General features: G+C 41.9%; 1 protein-coding gene across 2 annotated transcripts in view; it reads left to right on the top strand.

Annotated features, from left to right (window-relative positions):
- The first annotated feature begins 319 nt into the window (after positions 1-319).
- The window catches only part of LOC143300751 (arrestin domain-containing protein 17-like), a 42280-nt gene continuing 15576 nt past the window's right edge, over positions 320-27023 (top strand). Inside the window, exons 1-7 of one of the 2 annotated variants that reach the window (XM_076614658.1) lie at positions 320-456; positions 13282-13416; positions 16478-16600; positions 19450-19664; positions 23011-23193; positions 23488-23697; positions 24572-24740. In XM_076614658.1, coding sequence (XP_076470773.1) covers positions 13302-13416; positions 16478-16600; positions 19450-19664; positions 23011-23193; positions 23488-23697; positions 24572-24740 — 1015 coding nt within the window. In that variant the 5' untranslated portion in view covers positions 320-456; positions 13282-13301. Of the gene's footprint in view, positions 457-6728; positions 6853-13281; positions 13417-16477; positions 16601-19449; positions 19665-23010; positions 23194-23487; positions 23698-24571; positions 24741-27023 lie in introns of those variants that run through there. The other variant, XM_076614659.1, reaches the window with a different exon arrangement.

Below are 27023 nucleotides of genomic sequence, written 5' to 3' on the forward strand. Positions count from 1 at the left end.
TGGTTTTTGAAGTGAAGAGATCGATGACGAGGGAACACGACAAGCAGCTAAGGGAGAATACTTAGTAATGTAAAATCAATTGCCCCTTGTGAAACAGTGGCTGCCCTTGCGCTTGCATACACTTCTTTCGATGTTACTTCATTATCCATTTTTTAAAATGAAAGTTAATCAGTGGATAAAAAATCAAATTTTAAACTTTGTGTTTTTATTCAAACGTTAAGTGTACAATACACGACAATCGCTGTTTATTTATGTGTTTTTGTCTGGAATACGTAACTCTTGCAGACGAACAATGGGGAATAACTTTACTTTTTTCCAGCGGAACTTGATGAGGCTGCCTTCTCGAACAACCAAATGCAACACAGCAATGCAGAAACTACAATATCCCACTGGAGTGAGCACACCTGTGAAGAAATGACAGCTTTCTTGACATTCGGATGATATTGTTTTGGTAAAGTGAGTATTCTACCTTCGATTTCTCCCATTTCATTTTGATGAATGCGTCAGCTTTTGTTGAAAGGTGCACATGATCCAGGAAGGGCCGACATCAAATGTGTTTGTGTTTGTTTGATATGTAACATTTTCTATCTTCACAGCGTTAGTTTCATAACACGCTGTTGCCGCGATTGTACTTGGCCATGCTGTGATATCGTCAAATATTTCTAACGTGTTCATCTTTTAGTTTCTTACGTAGAAAGATTGAATCCTTACTGCTAACAGTTAAATTCAGCTGGGTCATTGGGTGGGACGGGCTGGGAACTGGGATGGGTGACGTTTCGTCTGCTTTACGATGACCGAGAAGTAGAACACTTCGTACAGCTTTTATATTCAACTACATTTATGGTATGGGCAACCACCACCTTAGAGCAGCATTTCCCTTTCACATCTCTTTCCACCCTTACCCCCCATCCCACAGCCCCCCCTCCCCCACCTCCTCACTGTGACTGTTCCAGTTTGTCCCCACCCATCATATGCTGTCTGGTGTTTAAATGTGAAAGGTTTAGATTATCTCTGAATTATGATGTGAATGATATTTGTTGTCATATTCTCAAAAATTCTTGATAGTTTTATTGATACACTGAAATTGAAGAAATCATCTGAATGAATGATACAAGGAACATTTGAATTTTCCCAGAGGTCTTTGTGACTAGTTATTAACGCAATATCAGCAACAGAAAAATGACTTCATTATTCATTTGTTTGATCATTGAATTTGTGTGCACCATACTTATTGATATAACTGATTAAAAAAAAAAGAATAAAGGAAGATTTTCTAAAAATTCTTTGTGTGTCTTGTGATGATAGATTATGGTGAGAGACAGGATAACAAGTTTTCTTTTGATATATTTGCCTTAGTTTTATCATAGTGATAGACAGCTGCCACAGACATAAGGCTGGGGTGACAGGACATGCCTTATCTGGAAGTCATCTCGACAAAGGTCATTTGTGACACTGGTTTGGGTCCATTCAAGTCCTTTCCAAGTGGGCAGTAGTTTTAAGCTGCCATGAAACGTTCCTAAGATTGAAAGTTGAGGAAGAGACGCTTTGGTTTCATAGAGGAGAATAGTCCATTATCCAGCTTCTGGAATATCAAATTTTGACATCATCATTGCTCAGGTGGGAAAAATGATTTTAAAATTCATGAACCAGAGTCAAGTTTATTCAGAAAGAGTGTTAAATGACAAAAAGAAAAGCAGTGCTTGTATGTTATTTATACAGTTGTGTGTGTGTGCATGATTATGAGTGCGTGTAAATGTACATGTTTGCTAGCACCTGTGTGTGCATTTGTGTATGCATGCTGGTATGCATGCACAGTGGATTTTAGTGTCTGAAATAAAATAGTGATAACCCACAGAACTTTGAACTGACCCATAGAAATTTGGCCACAGGTGAAGTGCTGAGGAATAGTTCACTGTCCAGTAGTGTAAAAGATGGATTGGGGGTTAGTAACTGTAAAAATATTTCAGTTGTTGCACAGCAGTGCTTATCATATTTTGGATTACTGAATGTCTATGTCTGATATTGTTTAATTCTGGTACTACTACGACCACTCTTCTTTATTCTAGTGAGGCAAGTTCTGTTTTTTTGGCATTACAGTGTATGTACAGTAAGCTCAGTCTAATGTCAGTAATAGTTATATAAATATGATGCAGTGGGAAAGACCTTCAAAAAGATACATGAGAGTGTCAAATGGCTGCTTTGTAATGAGCCTGTGGAAAGGGGTGTCTGCGTTGGTGTGTTATGTGTGTCTGTATTTGTATACGCCTCTGTGTGTGTGTGCGTGTGTGGGTGTGGTTTGGGTATATATATAATATATATATATATATATAATCATGCATTTGTATACATGTGAATGCCTATGTGAGTGTGGGTGTGTCAGACAGAGGGTGTGAGTCTGTGTGTACTGTGACTGTGAGGCAAGCTACAGCAGTGGAATTATACACTGGTACAAGAAGTGGCCTGGCTCAGTTTCAGAGAGTGGATCTTGTTTGGTTTGTTTGCCTTTCCCACCTGCACACTTTGGGTTTCACCTGGTGTGGTGTCTGCACCCTCCACAGTCAGGCTAGGTCATTAAGTGCATAATTTTTTGCGAGGAAGACAGACAGATCTGTATTTAAAAGTTCAGTTAAAAAAATTATTAAAAACCCCCCAAAAACAACAGCTCTTGCCTTGTAGGCTGAACTGCCTTCCTTCAGAGAAGTTGGTTGTCATTTCAGGAAATGGAGGTTAGGAGCTTACCAGGGAAAGGCACAGTGTGTCACATATGTATAATAATAGATAAGTGCAGGCTTCATGGTTGCTACTTGTGTTAAACTGGCTGATGTTGGATGAGGATATCATACTGTGTATGTGTACATGCATGTATCATTTTTGTATGAATGAGAGAGAGAGACAGATTTTGTATTGAATTGGTACTGGATAGAAAAGGACTGGCTGCTCCAAAATGAAACGAAGCAGGTGTGTGGTGAGAGAAAAACAATGAGAAACTAACACCCATAAGAAAAAACGTGCACAGCATCAAATGATAAAACCTAAAACAAAACAACTCTAATCTGAAGAAACAAACACTAACGCCCATTAGAAAAACCAACAACACAGCATCAGATAAAAACCACAGCAAAACAGCCCTAATTTCCTGCAGCAGGACCATTTTGTGAACATCTCTGACTGGCCACACAGAATGACAGGAATTGATAGGGACTATTTTCTAGTAATGGATATGACCTATTTCCTACAAATTCAGAAGCATACATCAGAGACAGTCTCTGAAAGTATGCCAGTAGCATGTAATGTCCGTGAACACCTTATTACCACCACACTTTTTCTGTGGTTGACAAAAAAAAAAAAAAAAAGAAAAAGAAAAAAAGGAAAAAACATAGTCCATAAGCTAGTGGAAAAGTTTTTTTCTTTGGAACATTTAAAACGTCTGCCTGAATTTTTAAAGTTTTGCGCAGATTTCAACTCATGACTTTTTTTATTTTTGGTATTACCTTTTTATGTATGTGCAGGATAGTCATCCAAGAAGTTTTGCAAAACTTGAAGTGTGTGTTGTTGTTTTTTGTTTTTGTGGGTTTTTTTTTGTTTTTTTTTGTTTTGTTTGTTTTTTTAACAGGGGGTACATAGTTGTGTGCACCCTTGCAGAAAATTTAAATGAGCATTATTATTATTTATGGTTCTGTTCTCTTTTCATGTGCCTGTACTTGAGACTTTAAATGTGTTTTCAGATGTCTGGGGGTAAATTAATGATCTGTCCACATGAATAATAAAGTAGATAGTATGCAACCTTGACTGTGTCACATTGATTTCTTAAGAATATTTGATATGTTGACCAACTTTTTATTTTTGACAATTGGTAGCTTCCATTGTTTTCTTTTTGAGCATTGTTAGTGGTGATGATCATCACTATTGTATTGAATCTCAGTGACTGTGACTCAGTGTTGTCAGAAACATCCTTTGTGGGACAAAGGCACTTACACACAAATACATGCCCACAGAGGCATACACAGAGCACACACACACGTGCACACGCACGCACACACACACACACACATACATGCTTACAATCATATATATGTACACAATGCATGCATATAGTTAATTTCTCAAATGTTTTGGCAGGCTTCACCCTGCGTTTAGTGTGCTATGGCTTCAGAAGTGGAAGACACCATACAGTTAAGCATCATCCACTTCATGTGTAGTATCTTTATGAGAGCTGCTCACATTCCCTGACCAACACCTCTCCTGTGATGGGCACAACAGCCAAATGGTTAAAGTGTTGGACTTTCAATAACAGGTTCCTACATACAGACCCAATGGCAGCATGTGGTAAATTTAGGGTGGAGCTTTCTCTGATCTCCCAGGTCAGCATATACATGTGCGGACCTGCTAGTAGTGTCTTAATCCTCTTCGTGTGAATACGTGCAAAAGATCAAATGAACACTTTATAAATCCTGTTATCCATGTCAGTGTTTGGTGGGTTATGCCTTGCATGAACATCCCAGAAAAAAAAAATGTTTTGTTGCATACATGGTGGTGTAAAAATGTTCATACATATAATTTTAGCATTCTCATTGATATCTGGATAGAAGTAAACTTAAGAGTGAAAGTCCATTAAATACAGAAGGAAAGAAAAAGAAAAATGCCACTGCAGAGTGTAGTGTATTTATCTCTCAGGCCTGGTCAATGCTAGGATTACAATAAAAAGTGTACAGTCACATTGCCTGAGAAATTTTCATAATATTTTGATTGCAACAAGGCCATCAGCTGTCATGAAATGAACACAAAATTGTCCTATACTCTGTGGCCTTTCACGCTACACTTTCCTGGTGACCTCAGCTTCCGTTTCCTCTCTACTTCTAAGTAGCTGAGAATTTCTGTCAAAGTCCACAGTGTCCGGAAAGTCATGGAAACTTTTTTTTTTTTTTTTTTTTTTGCTCTCTTTACACAGTTAGACTTAGTTTGTCTCTTCATTAATTTTTTTCTCTATATTATTATTGTCTTGTGTTGGCAATATATAATTTATTTCAGTTGACTGAAGATCGAAATGCATTGGTGTGGGAAGATTATAATTAACAAACCAATTCTCTGTAGATGCTTGAACACACTTATACAAGTTACAGCCTTTGAGTGGATACTTTAGTAATAATGATTTATTATAGAGCACTTGTCTTTAGTAACTATCGCTGAAACAAAATTAGATATGATATACAGTATGTGATTGTTTCTCAGGAACTAAATATGACGATGTGTTGTACCATCATCAGTTGAAACCACTGGTGGACATGCATGTGGCTCTGAAGCCCAAAGTCAGAAGCACATATGGGGTTGCAGGTTGGGCATGGCCGTTAGGCAGGGCAGGGGCAGACACAGCTTTGTGTAGCTAATCTCGTGCTGCTGCAAGGAGCTGGTGGCAGTCTCCCTCAAATGCATTTACATTAGAGCATGTCAGATATACATAATGTATTCAGCCCAGCACTCCCGCCACCCCCACCCCCCAAAAAAAACACCCCAAGAGAACAAAAACAACAGCAACAAAAACGAAAACAAAAACACACAAAAAGACCTACAACCAACTCATGGCAAAATACAGAATAATTTTTGTCCTCTCTCTGAATGCACACATGCACTTTCTCTTGCTTTCATGTGTACATATATATATATATATATATATATATATATATATATATATATATATATATACATGCATATTTATGTGTGTTTATTTGTGTATGTGCACAGATACACATTCTTTCTGTCTGTGAACATGTCTTAACTGATTCTGTGTACAGATATAACGTCACAAAAATATCATTATCGATGCAAGTTTGTATACTTGTATAGCACCAATCATCAGAGACCATGTTCTAACAAACACGGTATCATTTGCACAAGAGGCTGCATACTTGGGTAGAGCCAACTGACATCTGCACTGCTTCAGATGGTCATAATTTATTTCCTGTGTCATTCAGTCAGAATTAATCGCACGCACACGCACATTTACGCACGCATGCATGCATGCACGTGCATACACACACACACACACACACACACATTACGTTGATTCATATCCATATTAGCAAAACTACTCCTTTTAACCACAACTGTGGATGCTGTGAGAAAAAACTGACAGTGTTTCTTGACATCCAGATGTATCCAAAAAATTCATGTGACTTTTCAATAATGTTGTTTGCATCATTTTTGTGGAGGTCAAATGCTGTATGTGTCAGTGGTTTTATATAGTATGCACAAATATTGTTCATAGATAATGATATTGAGATTGTTCATACCCCTTCATTCTGGACCAAAGCCTGAATGAGTCAGATTAATGCGCGCACAAACACACACACACACACATTAAAAGAAAAAACAGAACATTATTCATGAGCTAAACCATCTGTCATAGACTGACCAGAGGGAAGTGAATTTCCTTTCTTTTTTGTTACATTATACAGTACTGTGACTGACCACAGTTAATGAGTTCAGAACGCTCCCAGCTTGTGTCAGCAGACACCCAAGAAGGTCAGCTGAAGGAGTGGACCTTACATGTGTACTGCTGACTGAAGTGGCTTGTGTAGGCTTCGTTCTTTTCTGTATTGGGTCCAGGCTTTGTCAGTGTTTTAGTGATGTATCTTAGTGACTTATGATTAATTGTATCTGCGTAGTAGTGACGTCTTGTTTGTATCGTAGATTGAAGAACGTAGAAGCAGGAAGGTGGAAACTGGCAGGATGTGAAAATGTGTCTCCACTGAGTGCGTGAGCGTGTGTGTGTGTGTGTGTGTGTGTGTGATACCTTCAGAAGGGCAAGAGTTTGGAGAAGAGTTTAGTTGTTGTGATGTTTGAGGCTGGATTCTGGTAAGTTGGCCTGTATTTCAGAGTTTACATTTCTTTCAGCTGAAAAATATTGTGTAAATGACATGCCAGTCAGTTACTGTGTGCATGAATGATGTTCTCATTTTTTGTGTGTGCGTGTTTGTGTTTGTGTGTGTGTATGATCTTCAGTTTAACGTCTATTTACCAGAAGTGTTATTAGATGGTGTGTGTGTTTGTGCATGTGTGTGTGTTTGTGTGTGTGTAAGTGTGTGTACACATGCACACATCCATGAATGTACAGTATGCACTCTATACAGTGAGCAAAACAGCAGTAAAGAAGATAAAGAAAGAGCTGTTACTTAAAGACAAACTTAAGCAAGAAAAGAAAAATGTGCAGACACATTGATGCACTGCCTGTTGAATTCAAACACTCACAAGGGGTTCGTTCTACTGGTTGCTGTCTGTGTGATGAAGTGAAAAATTACACATCTATAATTGTGCATTATATCAGCATGTAGGCCAGACAGTGGATTGTTGGTTGATTTTATGTACAAGCCCTTTGTTTGATTCCTCAATTTCCGTAGTTCATTAAAAAAAAAAAAAAAACCTAGCCAGGCAAAGCGAACATCTGATCTGACAACAGTTGCCACAGATGGGAGTATGTTGGTTTGTTTTGTTTCTAAAACTCTCTTGCTTTCACATATTTCATAGAGAAACTTTTCCTGGTGTTCATATGTGGCTGGAGTGAAAGTGAAAGGGTTGATTTTTATCCATACAGTAAAACACTCAGATTATTCCGTCACTTGCTTCATACCCACAGCATGTTCATATATTTCACAGTGTTTAAAACATTGCTTGAAGGTGAGTGGATGGTGGATGGGAGAGTTTGAGATTGTAGCACACGGCTAACTTTAGGAATGAATTTTCTGCCTTTGTTCACTCACTCACTCACACACACACACACACACACACACACACACACACACACACACACACACACACCACACACAACACACAACACACACACACACACACACACTTGCGCACACACACACACATGCACATGCGTGCACACACACACACACACACAACACACAACACACACACACACACACACACTTGCGCGCACACACACACATGCACATGCGTGCACACACACACACAGAGAAATTTCCACATTCAAAGTCCACACTGTGATTGTGAATGCTGGAGAAGCATTATCTGTGTCTATGCATCATCCTTAGTTGCTTGAATTTTTATTGTATTTTTTATGAATTGTTCTGAATCATCATCATTCATCTGTGAGGCATTTTTGTCATGACGTGTGTTAATTTTTTTTAGTCTATCAACGCTGCAGATATAAAACAGAAGTGTGTGAGAGAAATTAGGAAAAGAGTAGTGACACACAGAGGATTTAATCTCCGTCACCTGTTGCCCCATCACCATTTTGTTCTTTTGTATACATGGGAGGTTTGATATGGTATGGGAAAATGATAATAACTTGGCCGTTATAACTTGGCCGTTTTCAATGTGGAGAGAAAGAATTATGAATCATTGGGTTCTTAATTATACCAGCCAGCTGTCTATAAACATGCTCACAGTCCAACAGGCAGGCTGGCATGTATACACATGCACACACACACAAGTGTGCATGTACAAATGCACAAGTGCGCATATACACACATGCCCTAACGGACATATGCATACACACACGCATACATACTTCCAATCACACACATGCACATGTTCTAATATCACTTAAAGTGGAAGACTTTAAACTGAAGACTACATGCACATGCACTTACACACACACACACACATGCACGCATGCACACACACACATGCACACATGAATGCACGCACGCACACATGTATGCATGCACACATACAAACGCACGCACACACACACAATTATGGAAGAGTGCGAGAGATTACATTTGCAGTCAGTGAATCATTGCTGCACAGCAACAGGAGTGGAAACAAAATGGTGATTACTATCACTCACCCCGGAGCAACCTGTATGCCTGCTTGCACCATGACATTCTACAGCTTTGAATATATCTTTTTCTTTTTTGGCACTTAAGTTTTCCGCACCATGGGATAATCCACTGTGTCTTCATACCTTGCTGGTTACAGATGGATTTTGTTTTCTAAATGCCTGACCAGTGTGATGGGTTTATGGTAGGGTCAGGCATCTGTGCCTTTTTTTTTCTTCTTCATTTTTTCACTTCACAGCAGATGTGGTGTAGCATATGTATATATGGATCAGTCTGTATGCTTTGACCCTTCTTTGAAACTGAAACCTGAAGTTTTTATCTTTGCTCGAGTTCTTGGAAACCAGTACATACTGACTGAAGTCAGAAAGTTGTTTGAGGTTTCTCACTTTGCATAAAACACAATGCTACCTGATGTATACTCGGTTTAGTTTCACTTGGTTAAAAATTTACATGGACTGAACAAGGTGTGGATGAACTGGTCTTTTTATACATTATTTTCGTTGACCTTTGAATATTATTTTGGTTTCTCTTTGAATAGGTTATGACAGGTATTCAGTTCTGAAATGGCTCCTTTGTGCCTGCTTGGGCTATGAATAACATGATTTGATTTAGAGTAGTTCTTAAACTAGTCTCTGCGTTTTCCTGCAAAGGCTGTTCTGCCTGCGCAGGTAGTGATTTGTAGCAGTTTCCATTGGCTTAGAAGTGATGCAATGAATGGAAGCAGATGGCCGTTTTGATATTTTAACCCCCTAGAGGGTAGATCCTTTAACCCCACTTAGGGTAGATCCTTTAACCCCCACAGGGTAGATCCTTTAACCCCCACAGGGTAGATCCTTTAAATCCCCAGAGGGTAGATCCTTCAAACCCACAGAGGGTAGATCCTTCAAACCCACTGAGGGTAGATTCCCAAAAGGACAGTGACCACACAGCTTTCTTCCCTTACCTCACCATTTTTTGATGAAGCACAGCATTCACAGCACACATACACTGTGTAGCACGAAATACATGACTGGATCACGGAGGATGGAGCAGTAGCCTAGTGGTAATGCACTTCATCAGGAAGCAAGAGTTCACAGGTTTGGCTCCTGCTCTGGACTTGGATTTTTATTTCCCCCTTCCACTAAACCTTTGGTGGTGGCCTGCATGCTAGTCTTACAGAAGTCCCAAACAAAACCCCACAGCAACAGAGGGGTTGTTCCAGGCAAATTTCTTTAGAAAAACCCACTTTGATGGAAAAACAAATATATTTTCAGATGAAAGGGAACAAAAAGGATGCTGCTGCTGTGGGGTGATGTGCTTGCTTTGGGGAGAGCAGTCTGAATCTCATACAGAGAAATCTGTTGTGACGAAAATATGGTACTAGTAAAATACAGTGCAATGCAGTGCAATGCAGTACAATACAATACAACACAACACAGTACAATACAATACAATACAATTCAATGTTGTTTTTCCATGTACATGACCTTAAGAAGCTGTGTAGGATTTTTACTGGTTGTGAAAAATGACAGCATGATTACAGTATGTGTTCTTTAAATTCAGAACTTTGTAGCAGGTGCCCTTCTTGAAGTTTAGAGCTTTGAACTCCTGCCACGAGAAGCAGGCTGTGTTAAATTTAGCTCTCAACAATGACAAGAGCAGTTCAGACAGGCTGTAAACAAGCCCTGTTGTTGACCTGGGGCACAGGGGGTCATTAGAACCGTACGAAAATAACCCCATCCATCTGGTCACTGACATCACCAAGGGTGTTTGTTGTTTTGCATGGCTGGACTGTCTGCCGTTTTGCATGGCTTGACTGTCTCAGCGTATTTATATATGTAATATGTTGTTGTTTTTTTGAAAGGGAAAGAATGTTGTGGTTGAACATGCTTGCAGAGACTTTATGTATGCACTGAGGTTACCTTGAAAAACAGCAACAAATTTGACATTACTGTGTCCAGATTTTTCCATAACAAATGTGTCTCTCATGTCTTTAAAAAAAATAAAGAAAGAAAGAAATTCAGAATGGTGCTGTTTTGTGCTGATTTTACAAACCAATTTCTCTCTCATAAATATTAAACAGATTAAAATGATAGCAGGCAAGTAAATTTTGACAGTAATTCAGAACAAATATGTTTCATTTCTTGCTTGAATGATGTTTTATGTCTTCAGACTAAGCGCCTGTGAAAACAGTCAAATAAAAAGAATGATCTTGAACTATTTTTATCTTGTAGTGGAAGAATGCAGCTGAAAAAAAACCCACACACACAAAAAAAAAACAAACAATGACAGTGCTATCAATATCAGAACACTGAATCAGGAGCTGGCTTACATGTCTTCCACCTCTTTGTCTCTCCCCCCCCCGACCCCCCTCCACCCCCCTTTTCTGTTCTTTTTTAATCTATGCTGAGAGTCATCACTGACATAAAGTTCAGTGGAAAAATACCACAGAGTGATGACATTTTGAAGGAATGAGCTTTAATGACCTCTGCAGGCTGGCGTCTAGGTGCGGTTTGTTCCACCAACTCTGTCATAAAAAAAGTTGACATTTACGTGTGTTGGTTTTTTTACAGAAACCCATATCTCCATTGAGCTCTGCATGCTGGTTAACGTAAAGGTAGGGGTTTTGCTAAAAGAAAGAAAAAAACGGTAATGATGATCACCGCCAGACAAGGAAAGTTTGTTTTGACAGATGCTGTCGTTCAGGTTTCCTATAAAAACTGTGTATTTGTGTTGGTAATGGTGTGTGTGTGTGTGTGTGTGTGTGTGTGTGTGTGTGTGTGTGTGTCTGTACAGAACAACATCATGATACTGGTGTGGTTGAAAGCAAGTCAGACTGTTCGTGTCACGAGTATTGATGTTAGTGTACTGTAGTTCCCAGAAATATGAGCTGGCGGAAAATGTTCAGAGCTGGTTGGAAGACAGACGAGGATGTTTACTCCCCCACCCATTCCCACCACTAGACCTTGTGTAGTGGTCTGGATGCTAGTCTTTCTGATGAGATTACAAACCCAGCATGCACACCCCCAAAAATGGAGTATGGTTGCCTACATGGTGGGGTAAAAACAAGTGGTACACATAAACCCATTCCTGTAAGTAACACCCATGAGCACAGAAGAAAAATGATTTTCACGCATGCAACCATGCTTTATCATGAAACGTCATTTGTTCAGTACATGTGAGTCATCTTGTTTGGGTCAGGCAGGGCCTGTCTGAACGTGGGTTTCCTGTGGTGAACAGTCCCAACGTTAAGTCTGTTGGTGCATGTGCACTGTCAAGAATAAGTTGCCTTGCGCATGATGAAGGGATTTGACAAAATACAGTGGTACTAATGGGATAGTTTCTTTCTAGTCTTAACACTTTTAATATTTTACCAGCTACTGTGGAACTTCTTGTTTTCCTTTCAGCAACATAGATCATGCATCACTTTGACCCCTTCCATTTAACACTGAAATGTTTACTTCCAGTGGAGGGGAGTTCTGTTTGATGAGGGAATAGTATAGACATGGAATGTGACATTAATTAGAATGTAATTATGGTTCATGATAGTGTGACATAATTATTGTCTCTCTCTCACATCCCCTACCCTTGGCCTCATGCCCCCTCCAGGCAAGCATGCACACACACACATGTATGCATGTACATACACATACATGCACACAAACACACAGACACAAACACAGATACACACACACACAGACACAAACACACACACACACACACACACACACACACACACACACACACACACACACACACACACACAGAGTCATTTTGTTTTTACAAGCACTTTTGCCATGCACAGCCCATGAAAATGCTGAAGAAGAAAACTAGAACAGGGCAGTGCAGTCACAACTCTTACCTCAACCATTTCAGCAGCAGTGCATGGCCTTTTGGTGGGTGTCCAAATGGTGCCCCTAAACATTATTTGCTTCTTGTGGACTGCTCATCATATCTGGGTTTGTGCAAGTCACACAATTCACAGTGACTGAATGAGTAGCCTGGTAACAGATGATGGATACTGGTTTTTGAAAACTTTTTTTTCAAGAAGAAGAAAGGTTTCTTTTCCTTCTTTTTCTGCATAAAAATTTGGATACAACTCCTTGTTTACTCAAGTGCATGAGTGGGCTAATATGTATGTGAGAGATATATATTACCCCTACTATGTGGGAAACCATCCTCCATTTTGGGGTGTGTGCATGCTGGGTATGTTCATATTTCAATCATCCACCAAACGCTAACAAGGATCACAGGATTTTTAATATGTGTGTTTGATCTTCTGCAGATCTGCTAACCTTGGAGATAGAATAAAACAACAGCTCCTCACTGTAAACCACCAGGTTTCACAGCAGGGATTGAAACCCTTAGATGGAAAGTCCCAACATCTGAGACTGAAAGTTCAACACTTTAACCACACTTTGCTTGTGCCACAAGTTGTGGTTCCCTTGAAAACAAAAGGTTGAGAACAGTGGAAACATGATGGTGTTTTTTTCAGGTGCCTGACTGCTTGCCACCATGAAGCTGGAGGTGTTTGAGATCCGTTTTGACAACCCGCGAGGGGTGTACACGGCTGGGGAGCAGGTGAAAGGGAACGTGGTGCTGAGGCTGAGGAACCCCATGAAAGTCAGAAGTAAGTGGTGTGTCTGTTGGGGGCTGGAACAGCTACAGGTCTGGTATGTTGGTTAGGGTGCGTGTTGTGGGTGTGTGTTGTGGTGTGTTGATCAGGATATGTGTTGTGGATATACGTGTTGTGGTGTGTTGTTCAGGATATGTGTTGTGGATATGTGTTGTGTGGTGTATTGTTCAGGATATGTGTTGTGGATATATCTGTTGTGGTGTGTTGTTTAGGATATGTGTTGTGGATATATGTGTTGTGGTGTGTTGTTCAGGATATGTGTTGTGGATATATGTGTTGTGGTGTGTTGTTCAGGATATGTGTTGTGGATATATGTGTTGTGGTGTGTTGTTCAGGATATGTGTTGTGGATATATGTGTTGTGGTGTGTTGTTCAGGATACGTGTGTAGACATATGTTTTGTGGTGTGTTATTCAAGATGCGTGTTGTGGATATATGTGTTGTTCAGGATACGTATGTGGATATATGTTTTGTGGTGTGTTATTCAGGATGCGTGTTGTGGATATATGTGTTGTGGTGTGTTGTTCAGGATGCGTGTTGTGGGTGGGTGTGTGTTATGGTGTGTTGGTCAGGATATGTATTGTGATGTGTTGGTCAGGATGTGTGTTGTGGTGTGTTCGTCAGGATGCATGTTGTGGATACATGTTTGGTTGGTCAGGATATGTGTTGTGATGGTCAGATATGTGTGTTGTCGATGTGTGGTGTGGTGTGTTGGTCCAGATATGTGTTTTGGTGTGTTGGTCAGGATGCATGTTGTGGTGTGTTGGTCAGGATGCGTGTTGTGTGTTGGTCAGGATGCGTGTTGTGGTGTGTTGGTCAGTATTTATGTTGCGGTGAGTTGGTCAGGATGGGTGTTTTGGTGTGTTGGTCAGGATGGGTGTAGTGGTGTGTTGGTCAGGATGGGTGTTGTGGTGTGTTGGTCAGGATGGGTGTTTTGGTGTGTTGGTCAGGATGGGTGTTGTGGTGTGTTGGTCAGGATGGGTGTAGTGGTGTGTTGGTCAGGATGGGTGTTTTGGTGTGTTGGTCAGGATGGGTGTTTTCGTGTGTTGGTCAGGATGGGTGTTGTGGTGTGTTGGTCAGGATGGGTGTAGTGGTGTGTTGGTCAGGATGGGTGTTGTGGTGTGTTGGTCAGGATGGGTGTTGTGGTGTGTTGGTCAGGATGGGTGTTGTGGTGTGTTGGTCAGGATGCGTGTTGTGGTGTGTTGGTCAGGATGGGTGTTGGTCAGGATGCGTGTTGTGGTGTGTTGGTCAGGATGCGTGTTGTGGGTTGTTGGTCAGGATGGGTGTTGGTCAGGATGGGTGTTGTGGTGTGTTGGTCAGGATGGGTGTTGTGGTGTGTTGGTCAGGATGGGTGTTGTGGTGTGTTGGTCAGGATGGGTGTTTTGGTGTGTTGGTCAGGATGGGTGTTGTGGTGTGTTGGTCAGGATGGGTGTTGTGGTGTGTTGGTCAGGATGGGTGTTGTGGTGTGTTGGTCAGGATGGGTGTTGTGGTGTGTTGGTCAGGATGCGTGTTGTGGGTTGTTGGTCAGGATGCGTGTTGTGGGTTGTTGGTCAGGATGGGTGTTGTGGTGTGTTGGTCAGGATGCGTGTTGTGGGTTGTTGGTCAGGATGGGTGTTGGTCAGGATGGGTGTCAGGATGGGTGTTGGTCAGGATGGGTGTTTTGGTGTGTTGGTCAGGATGGGTGTAGTGGTGTGTTGGTCAGGATGGGTGTAGTGGTGTGTTGGTCAGGATGGGTGTAGTGGTGTGTTGGTCAGGATGGGTGTTGTGGTGTGTTGGTCAGGATGGGTGTTGTGGTGTGTTGGTCAGGATGGGTGTAGTGGTGTGTTGGTCAGGATGTGCATTGATGTATGTATTGTGGTATGTTGGTCAGGAATAGGGTTGTGTGTTGTGGTGTGCTCAGTGTGTGTGTGTGTGTATGTGTGTGTGTGTGTGTGTGTGTGTGTGTGTGTTTAGCATGTGGGTTGTCAAACTCAAAGTCATGGTTGGATACCTATGGACAATTTGGGAAAGGAGTTTGTGTATGATTTTTAGCAGTAGGGTTTTATGTAATGTCACATAAGCATTGTTAGAAAATGTGTGTGTGTTTTGTGGATGTGTTTGTGTGTTTTTTGGGGCTGCTGACTGGGAGAAAGGAAAAATCACCACCTTTTACCACTAGACATTGTGACCAGGCTTAAAACCTGGGACCCTCAGATTGAAAGTCTGACACTCAGCTTTTGCCCCTGTGTGTGTGTGTGTGTGTGTGTGTGTGTGTGCGCGCGCGCGCATGTGTTTGTGTGTGCGTGAATAGTACTTTCATTTAAGTTTTTTTATCTTATGTGTTATTAGACAATTTTTGTGTGTAAGCGTGTGTGTTTGAGCGTGTGTGTATGCACACATGTGCAAGTACACCTACACATAAATATGTGTGCACACTTACCCTCACATACGCTTGCACACACACGTGCACGCACGCACGCGCATGCACATGCATGTATACTACACATCTAATACCAGACTATCAAAAGTGAAAAGTTTTTTTTTCAAAATGTATTTGTGAAGATAATAATAATAATAATGTATACTTATATAGCACACTATCCAGAAATCTGCTCTAGGTGCTTTACAAAAACGCTTTTGTTAACATAAAACATTATATCTATGTTACATACACACACCAAAATGTGACTACACACACACACACACACACACACACACACACACACACACACACACACACACACACACACACACACACTGCATACATACATTTTAACACACATGTGTATCTAACAGCTACCCTAACACATACGTACACATAGACAGGCACAAACTTACATAAACACACGCACACACAATACACATTCATATACATGTATGTAGTTATGTACACATACATATGTATACATACTTAGTCAAGCACAGCTAACGCAAAGGAAGTGGACCTGCCACAATTGAACTTACTGCTGAGGGAAAAGGCGAGTTTTGAGACAAGATTTAAAAGATGCAATACTTGTTACATTGCCCAGAACCTCAGCGCTCACAACCTGCCGGTGGCTGCCCCCTGTTTCTTTCAGAGGTGTTCCTGTACTTTGAGGGGCGTGCCAAATGTCACTGGGAGGTCAAGCATGGACGCAGCAAGACGGACTACCGGGCCACCGAGACCTACATCAACGAAACCTTTGACCTCTTTGATGCAGGTAGATGGGATAGATTGATGACTGAGCGAGAGTGATCTGACAGAAGATTGAGAGATGAAAAGAAGGGGACATGAAACAAACAAGGAAGGAAGGAGTTCTGTTCCATGTCGCCTTCATGCATGCCAATCTTTATAGATATTTCTCATCAAAGTGGTAATTTTCACATTTGAATGTTATCATGAAAAAGTATTTTAAAAAGTGTTATATATATATGTATGTTCAGAGAGAGGGAGAGAGAGATGGAAAGGAAGGAAAAGAGGGGGTGGTGAGAGTGGGGGTAAACAGGACAGGTAAGACAGAATCAAAAGACGAACATTTTTAAAAATTGGAAATAAAATGAAAGAAAATTACTCGATGGCCATTGTAAAAGGGAAGTCATTAGGATTAATTTAACCTGAGATGCAACTGAATGTGAAAAGCAAAAAAAAAAAAAAAACAAAAAAAACCCAACAAAAAACAGTTCAAGGAACAATTGATAATGCCACTTTTGTTGATGAATTTTGGACCCTGTATTAACTGAATGCACCACAGCTAAACACACCAGTGGAAGCATGGATACTATTTGTTCGCTTTAATGAGGGGATGTGTGCTTACCAGTGTGAGTGTTGATGCCATTTAGCATCTCAGATAAGCTTAGGTAAGTTCAGATGTGTCATGTTTATAATCACATCACTATTCCAGTTTTATTTTTTTCTATTTCTTTTTCATTGTATTTAGAGTGGAAGTGTTCATAGATGAATTGAAAAGCAGTGAAACAAAGTTCCTCACACCAGACACTCAGTCTGACATGCAGCAGTACAGCATGAGATTCTGCAATATGAAGCACATTACTTTGAAAGCCTTTTGTTATTGCACACCCTGGTGAGAGATGGATAAGACATCATTTGTTATTTTCAGAAGTTGATTGATAGATATTGGTGGCTGTGTGTGTGTGTGTGTGTGTGTGTGTGTGTGTGTGTGTGTGTGTTATGTATGTGTGTGTGTGTGTGTGTGTGTGTGTGTGTGTGTGTGTTATGTATGTGTTGTGTGTGTGTGGTGTGTTTGTGCATGGATAAGTGTTTGTGTGTGTGTGTGTGTTGTGTGTGTGTGTTATGTATGTGTTGTGTGTGTGTATTTACGTTTACATCATTGTATGTCCTCAGGGTCCACATTGCAAAATGATTCCTGGCAAAATCACAAGGCTTACATTTGTCATAAAGGTGTATAAAAAGTGACACATCAAAGATACACAACAGGGAGAGAGATTAAGATTTATTTTTGATAAACACAAAGAGACTGGCAGACAGAGAGAGAAAGAGATTAGGATTACTTCTGACAAGCCCAGCCCTCCAGGTTACCAGAGAACCCACAGCTCAGCAATACTTGGCAAAATGATGAAAAATTATGCAAGACATGATATAATGAAAACAGAATGAAAATGGATTTTGAGAGAGAGAGAGAGAGAACTCAGAACTCAGAAAGTTTAATGTACATCGGCCTTGGGCCATAATACAATGGGGAAGGGTGGATTGGTGGGGTTGCATATAACATTGTGATATCCATAGCAACAACAACAACAACCAAAAACAAGTACAAACTGAATGAATATATACTTAAACAATGTGCCCATCATATAGACAATTATTTTTATATAGTATTTTACCATGCTTGATCACTGACTGCAGATTAACTTTTTCCTTGTATTGATAGCATGGAAAATATATCTTGATACATATGTGATTGAAAGAGAGAGAGAGAGAAGACACAGTAGCAGGTGTGGTTGTGAGGGGAGGGGTTGTGAGGAGAATGGATGAGACAGAGAGGAGCGGGAGGAGGGGTTAGTGGAAGTAGGAGGTGAGAAGGGAATAGAGAATAGAAAAGAGAGAAGTGTGTAATGGAGAAAGTGAGAGAGAGAGAGAGAGAGAGAGAGAGAGAGAGAAAATCCCCACTGCACAGTGGACAGCACAGACACAACAGTAGAAATATGTCTGCAGTCGGTGTCTGTGAGGGGAGAGAGTTCATCTCTGCCGCACCAGTCACTCCATATGAGGGGAGTGCACAGCACTTAACCATGTCAAGTACCACTCGATTTCATCAGGGGAAACAGAAAACATGGGTCATGGAGAAGAGAAGGCCACTTTTACTCCAAAAAACCCAGTTTGGGAAAAAGACAGTACTTCAAGACTACTCTTCTAGAAGTATTTGTGTGTGTGTGTGTGTGTGTGTGTTTTCTTGCCCCAGCACCATTTCAGTAGAGCTGTTACTCCCATGGCTCATTCTGAGTCTCCTGTACATAGCTAGCCACATTCAGATTTGTCTGTCGCAGCGTCAGTGATTTTTTGCTCTGACATTTGGGTCAGTTTTTTCCCACCCTGGTTTTTGTTTTATGTTTATGGATGTGCAGGAAGAACATTGTCAAGAGCACAGAATAAAGGTAGCATTGCACACACATAGGAAACAAAGGAATAAGGTGGGGACAGCACAACCTGAATCACCTTGTTTACAGCTCAGCTGACCACAAAGGGACCATTTCAGGGCTGACACAAACTGTTCACATGATGCTGTGTATTATTCCATGGTAGTCTGTCGGGAGCCAACAGTGAGGTCTGTGCACTCAGCAGTGACAGCAGCCCAGAGTTGGAAGCGCACAGGTGCCCACAGGTGTGGCAGGATGGTATGAACTTTGGACTGAGGAGGACGAGGCGTTGTGTCGTCTGTCATGCTATGTATTGACATCAAAGCAGAATATACTTGCACAAGTTTTCCCTTTTTTTCTCTCTTTTTTTCTGTACTTTGTATCTGTTACAGAAGTTGCAAAATAAGAAGTCCGACACTGTGATTAAAACTGATGGGTGTGATGTCTGTTTCAGGTTCAGGAGGAGGAGACCACCCCGCCGGGGAGCACAGTTATCCTTTCTGCCTGCTGCTGGGCGCCTCCCTGCCCTCATCCTTTGAGGGTCGCCGGGGCTATGTGCGCTACTTCTGCAAGGCATCCATCACCCGCCCCTGGAAGTTTGACGAGCACACCAAGCGGGCCTTCACCGTCATCCACCCTCTGGACCTCAACGTTGTTCCCACTGCTGGGGTCAGTATCACCTTGTCAGTTTCATGGAGGTTTCAAACCATGCGGACTGATCCATACACGCTACACCACTCACCATGTCAGTTTCCAAGAGGTGATAGTGATATGGATACTTATAAAGCGCATATCCTTGGTTGGAGACCAAGCTCTAAGCGCTTTACAAACATGGGGTCATTTGCACAAGAGGCTGCCTACCAGGGTAGAGCTGACTGACGGCTGCCATTGGGTGCTCATCGTTCGTTTCTTGTATCATTCAGTCAGGTTTCAGTCAAGCACACATACACACTTGGACAGATACGTAACAGTTTATATGTATGACCGTTTTGTGTATTTACCCTGCAGTGTAGGCAGCCATACTCTGTTTTGGGGGATCTGCATGCTGGCAATGTTTTTGCTTCCATAACCCACCAAAAGCTGACATGGATTTCAGAATCTTAAGTTTTATTATTTGAATCTTCAGGGTACATATACACACAAAGGGGGTTCAGGCACAACTGGTCTGTACATACGTTGAACTGGGAGATTGAAACAATCTCCTCTCTTTACCCATCAAGTGCTGTTACCGAGATTTGAACCGGGCACCCAGAGATTGAAAGTCCAACGCTTTAATCACCCAGCTGTTGTGCCCATCAAAAGGTGTCAGAAGCATGCAGACTGCTCCTTTGCACTACACCACACACAGTGTCAGTTTCTTGGATGTGGCAAAGTGTGTGGCCTGATCCATATACATTACACCACATCTGTTTTTTTGGGGAAAAGTGAGCAGATGCCTGACCTTCACATAAACTCAGTGCACTGGTCAGGGCTTAAGTGTCACAATTCAGTTTGATGAATGGAAGTTAAATGGTGTTTAGAATTGTTTTTGCAAAGAAAAATGCTGTTTGTCATTGTGTAGTTTTCTTCTGCACGCTGTAGATTGGTGACAGAGGAATGACTTACAGTTGTGGATGATGTTGGATCATAGGGGTTGAGCCACACAAACACGCACACTCACACTCACACACACACACACACACACACACACACACACACACACATACACAACATGCATACACCACACGCTTAACACCCATGAACACACACTCAACACAAACAGACAATCCCTATCGAAACGGAAACTACATACTCAGCTACATTTTTCGGCATGCAGAAACTATCTAAACACACACGATAGCTGGAAGTGAATAGAGAGGAAATCAACACTAAGGGCTCATGACGCAAACAAAACTTGAAGGGCCAGAGAAGTGGAGACACTTACGCATCATTTGTGTGAAGTGTGATGTGAGTATTGCTGTGGAAACACTTTCAATTTTGGAATGACACCACAATTATGTTGTACATGGTCCTTTTCATAAGATATCTTGGCAGCAAACAGGTTGGAAAGATACAGAGAGATATAGATCCTGACTCCTGTACGTTTATGTGTATTTGACTGTGCTTTCATATCTGTGAAACTGCATGTTTGGTGCATATCTGTTATGCATATGTGTGTGTATGTGTGAATGTGTGTCTGCATTTTTTTTACATTTATTTGCTTATTTATGATCATTGTTGTCTGTTTTATTTATTTATTTCATTTATTTATTTATTTATTTAATTTATTATTATTATTATTATTTATTTATTTTAGTTTAGTTTATTTTTAAAATTATATTATTATTATTTATTCATTTGTTTATTTTTTATTTTATTTTATTTTTTATTAAAAAAAATTGTATGCTTATAGTTCACTTCATCAAGTTTTTGCGCCTTATACATATTATTATTAGTAGTAGTTCTTTTTTTTATGTATTTATCGTCTTCTTTTTTTCTTTTTTTTTTCTCAAGGCCTGACTAAGCGCGTTGGGTTACGCTGCTGGTCAGGCATCTGCTTGGCAGATGTGGTGTAGCGTATATGGATTTGTCCGAATGCAGTGATGCCTCCTTGAGCTACTGAAACTGAAACTGAAACCTGCAAAGATAATCAAGACATTTGAGCTGCACCCTCATATATCATGGAGGCACCATGGCATATTCCGTTAAGTGTTGGACTTCAGATTCACTGCTCACCAGTTATCAGTGTTCAGGCCCCATTTTGGCATGGTGTTTTGTTCTTGAGAAAAGCACTTTATTTTCTTTACTCCACTCACGTTTGAATGAATGGGAACTTGAGTTTGGTGTGGGAGGGTTAAAATGCTGAGAACTCGACATAGTGGATGTGAATTCACTGTCCTGATTGCCATGAAGGCTATGGGAACTTGAACCTTTTCACCTAACACATATATACATACATTCCTGAAATTGATTATTCATGACTGAGTGCTCCCAGTCTCCATGTTCAAACCATTAACAATTCCAGTCTTTGAGTTATCAGATTGTGATAGGGAAAAAGAATCTCAGTGTTGCTAACATTATTGATTGATGATGAGATTTGAACTGGTAACCTCCATATCAGTAGGCTTTGACTATAACCACCACACCACAGCCACCTTTGTCCAACTAGTTAGCATTGTAAGATCTTTCTGGTACGTCCTCAATTTACTATGACACATTTCTGTCATGATGAAATTTAGTTGACTCGCCACACCATGCACTTACGGCCACAGCATTAACATTTTGCAAAATGCTGTCAGCTCTAGAATTCAGTCATGACTTAAAAATAAAAGTACTTTCTGTCTATGACTTTAATCTTCTGGTAAAGGGAAACGACTTAGATATTTCCAGTTGTGTTGGATGTAGATGTGTTCCAAAAATGTTACTGGAATATTTCTGCCACAGCTGAGCTGACTGACAGTACTGGTCCGATTGACATGGGCAAGGGGAGGTAATACAAACAGATTAACTTGGGAAGAATAGGGTTCATGATTCTAGTGGTAGATTAATGGCCTGACTGACTGGTTTTTGTGCTGTATAAAATCGCAATGTTGCAATTATTAGTAGTAGTAGTACTACTATTATTATTATTACTGTTATTATCTTTGTTATTATTGTCATTATTATTATTATCCGTGTGTACAGAAGCCGGTGTGGGGGGAGCAGGACGAGGCAGTGGAGAGGTGCTATATTAAGTCACAATATTGTTATTATCATCATCATGATGGTGATTATGATGATGATGATGCTCATTATTTTCATATGTGTATACAGATGCCGGTGTGGGGGGAGCAGGATGAGGCAGTTGAGGGGTGCTATAGAAAGTCACAATATTGTTATTATTATGATGATGATGATGATCATTTTCATTATTTTGTGTGTACAGATGCCTGTGTGGGGGGAACAGGACGATGCAATGGAGAGGTGCTATAGAAAGTCACAATATTATTATTGTGATGATGATGACAATGATCATTAGTATCACATGTGTGTACAGATGCCGGTGTGGGGGGAGCAGGACGAGGCAGTGGAGGGGTGTTGCTGCAGCGCGGGCAGTGTGCAGACAAGGCTGACGTTGGCCAAGACGGGCTACGTACCGGGAGAGCCCATCACATACACTGTGGACATCTTCAACAAGTGTGACACCACCATTGACAGGGTGGAGCTGGAACTCAAACAGGTGGGGGGGTAGGGAGGGGAGTGGGTGTGTAGGGGTGTGGGGGGGAGGGGATATGTATGTGTGTGTGTTTGTGTGTGTGTATGCGTCTGTCTGTATATGTGTGTTGTCGTCATCGTGGGCCTCCTTCTGTTTCAAGAGATGATGGCTGCACCAGACATTTAGTCACTGCTGGGCATTGCACTTTCTGCTGTGGCTGTGTAGACCAGTGTGTGTGTGTGTGTGATTACCACTGGGCCAACCACTCCACTTGACACTTAGTCAAAACTGACACCCTGTCATGCCCCTTTCTTGCAGGTGGTGACGTACACAGGGTACTCGAACTCCATCTTCTCGTCGGGCCACCCGAAGCACCACACCAAGGTGGACCTCTTCCCCCTGCTGAACTACGCCAACCGCATCAAGCGCAACACTGAGGAGCACATCCACAGGGCTGTGGCCGTGCCCCCCCTGCCTCCCTCTAACCTGGCTGGCTGTGGCATCATTGACATCTCTTACTTTGTGGAGGTCTGGCTGTGCTTTGGGATTGTTTTTTTGGGGGGCGGGGTGTGTGTGTGTGTGTGTGGGGGGGGGGATGAGGCTGTTGATCATAATTTTTGCTGTGTGTTTTGTGAGGGTGTGTCACTGTGGGCTTTATTTTTTTTTTTTTATTTTTTAGATTGTGTTGCTGTTTTTGATAAGGGTGTGTCTTTTGTGCATGCAGTCATGCGCATATACATACATGATTACATGCATGTGTGCGCACCCATCCACACACACATGCACACACAATTAAACACACACACACGTTCACGCACTCTGTTTATCTGTTTCCAGGACACAAGCTCACTCATACAAACCCACTCATCGACATTTCTTTCCACCCACCTGTTCAGCTGCACATTCAACCATCCATTTACCCGCTCACCCACAGCCAGGGAAAATAGAAGCGCAACATAAGAAGATACTTACATCAGTCTAGTTTCAGTGTTATTTGAACCAGAACATGTATATCCAGCCTGTGTAGTCGTCAGTGTCACTTAAACCAGAACATGTATTTCCAGCCTGTCTAGTTTTAGCATCATTTGAACCAGAACTTGTATGTCCAGCCTGTCTAGTCTTCAGTGTCATTTGAACCAGAACATGTATATCCAGCCTGTCTTAAGTGTCATTTGAACCAGAACATGTATATTTCCAGCCTGTCTAGTCTTAAGTGTCATTTGAACCAGAACATGTATATTTCCAGCCTGTCCAAGTCTGTGTCATGTGAACCAGAACATGTATATCCAACTTGTCCAGTTTTTTAGTGTCATTTGAACCAGAACATGTTCATGTTCAGCCTGTCCAATGTCAGTTTCATTCGAACCAGAGTATGTATTTCCGGCTGCCCCTTCTTTTACAGCTAAGGGTGAATGTGCGCTGGACAACAGTGAACATTGAGCGTGAAATCATCATTGGCACTGTGCCTATGCAGTTCTCTGGGATGCCATCAGAGGAGGTGGTCCCAGGATCCCCCTCCTCCACTGCCATTCCCTCGGCTCCCCCCATGGAGCCCCCTCCCTACTCAGAGCGTAAGTGGTGTGGGTGTGTTTGGATATGTTGCCTGTGGTGTGGGTGTGTTTGGGCATGTCACATGGGTGTGTTTGGATGTGTTGCCTGTGGTGTGGGTGTGTTTGGGCATGTCACATGGGTGTGTTTGGATATGTTGCCTGTGGTGTGGGTGTGTTTGGGCATGTCACATGGGTGTGTTTGGATGTGTTGCCTGTGGTGTGGGTGTGTTTGGACATGTTGCCTGTGGTGTGTGTGTGTTTGGACATGCTGCCTGTGGTTTGGGTGTGTTTGGACATGTTGTCTGTGGTTTGGGTGTGTTTGGACATGTCTGTGGTGTGGGTGTGTTTGGACATGTTGTCTGTGGTGTGGGTGTGTTTGGACATGTTGCCTGTGGTGTGGATATGTTGCCTGCGGTGTGTGTGTGTTTGGACATGTTGTCTGTGGTGTGGGTGTGTTTGGACATGTTGCCTGTGGTGTAGGTGTGTTTGGACATGTTGTCTGTGGTGTGGGTGTGTCTGTGGTGTGTGTGTGTTTGGACATGTTGTCTGTGGTGTGGGTGTGTTTGGACATGTTGCCTGTGGTGTGTGTGTGTTTGGACATGTTGCCTGTGGTTTGGGTGTGTTTGGACATGTCTGTGGTGTGGGTGTGTTTGGACATGTTGCCTGTGGTGTAGGTGTGTTTGGACATGTTGTCTGTGGTGTGGGTGTGTCTGTGGTGTGGGTGTGTTTGGACATGTTGCCTGTGGTGTGGGTGTGTTTGGACATGTCTGTGGTGTGTGTGTGTTTGGACATGTTGTCTGTGGTGTGGGTGTGTTTGGACATGTCTGTGGTGTGTGTGTGGATGTGTCTGTGGTGTGGGTGTGTTTGGACATGTTGTCTGTGGTGTGGGTGTGTTTGGACATGTCTGTGGTGTGGGTGTGTTTGGACATGTTGCCTGTGGTGTGGACATGTTGTCTGTGGTGTGGGTGTGTTTGGACATGTTGCTGTGGTGTGGGTGTGTTTGGACATGTTGCCTGTGGTGTGGACATGTCTGTGGTGTGGGTGTGTTTGGACATGTTGTCTGTGGTGCGTGTGTGTTCGGACATGTCTGTGGTGTGGGTGTGTTTGGACATGTTGCCTGTGGTGTGGACATGTTGTCTGTCGTGTGGGTGTGTTTGGACATGTTGTCTGTTGTGTGGGTGTGTTTGGACATGTTGCCTGTGGTGCGTGTGTGTTTGGACATGTTTGTGGTGTGGACATGTTGCCTGTGGTGTGGGTGTGTTTGGACATGTCTGTGGTGTGGACATGTTACCTGTGGTGTGGGTGTGTTTGGACATGTTGCCTGTGGTGTGGATATGTTGCCTGCGGTGTGTGTGTGTTTGGACATGTTGCCTGTGGTGTGGGTGTGTTTGGACATGTTGCCTGTGGTGTGGGTGTGTTTGGACATGTTGCCTGTGGTGTGGATATGTTGTCTGCGGTGTGTGTGTGTTTGGACATGTTGCCTGTGGTGTGTGTGTGTTTGGACATGTTGCCTGTGGTGTGTGTGTGTTTGGACATGTTGCCTGTGGTGTGGATATGTTGCCTGCGGTGTGTGTGTGTTTGGACATGTTGTCTGTGGTGTGGGTGTGTTTGGACATGTTGCCTGTGGTGTGGGTGTGTTTGGACATGTTGTCTGTGGTGTGGATATGTTGCCTGTGGTGTGTGTGTGTTTGGACATGTTGTCTGTGGTGTGGGTGTGTTTGGACATGTTGCCTGTGGTGTGGGTGTGTTTGGACATGTTGTCTGTGGTGTGGATATGTTGCCTGCGGTGTGTGTGTGTTTGGACATGTTGCCTGTGGTGTGGGTGTGTTTGGACATGTTGCCTGTGGTGTGGACATGTTGCCTGTGGTGTGGTGTGTTTGGACATGTTGCCTGTGGTGTGTGTGTGTTTGGACATGTCGTTTTTGTCATCTTTTCCTGTGTTTGGTGGCTCTGTGTTCCCACATTCATTTTCATAAAAAAAGTAGATAAACCCAATGTTCATTTGCATAAAAACAGTAGATAAATGAACAATTTTCTATTGTCACCATAGAATTTCTAGCTTATTCAACCCCCTGACTCATACAAAAATCATCCCAACCTCCCCCTTTCCCAGCACCATAAAAGAAAAAAAGCCAAGATTGAAAGTGTTAAGTTTAGAAAGACAATTTGGTGATGTGGAAACAATGACAGTTTAGAGTGTTGAGGGATTTGACTCCATACTCATTTTACGCTCTGTACCTAACCCTTTCTGCACACACACACACACACATACTCTCTCTCACACACACACACACACACACACAC

This window comes from Babylonia areolata, chromosome 26 (assembly GCF_041734735.1).
Source record: "Babylonia areolata isolate BAREFJ2019XMU chromosome 26, ASM4173473v1, whole genome shotgun sequence".
NCBI classification, from domain to species: Eukaryota; Metazoa; Mollusca; class Gastropoda; order Neogastropoda; family Buccinidae; genus Babylonia; species Babylonia areolata.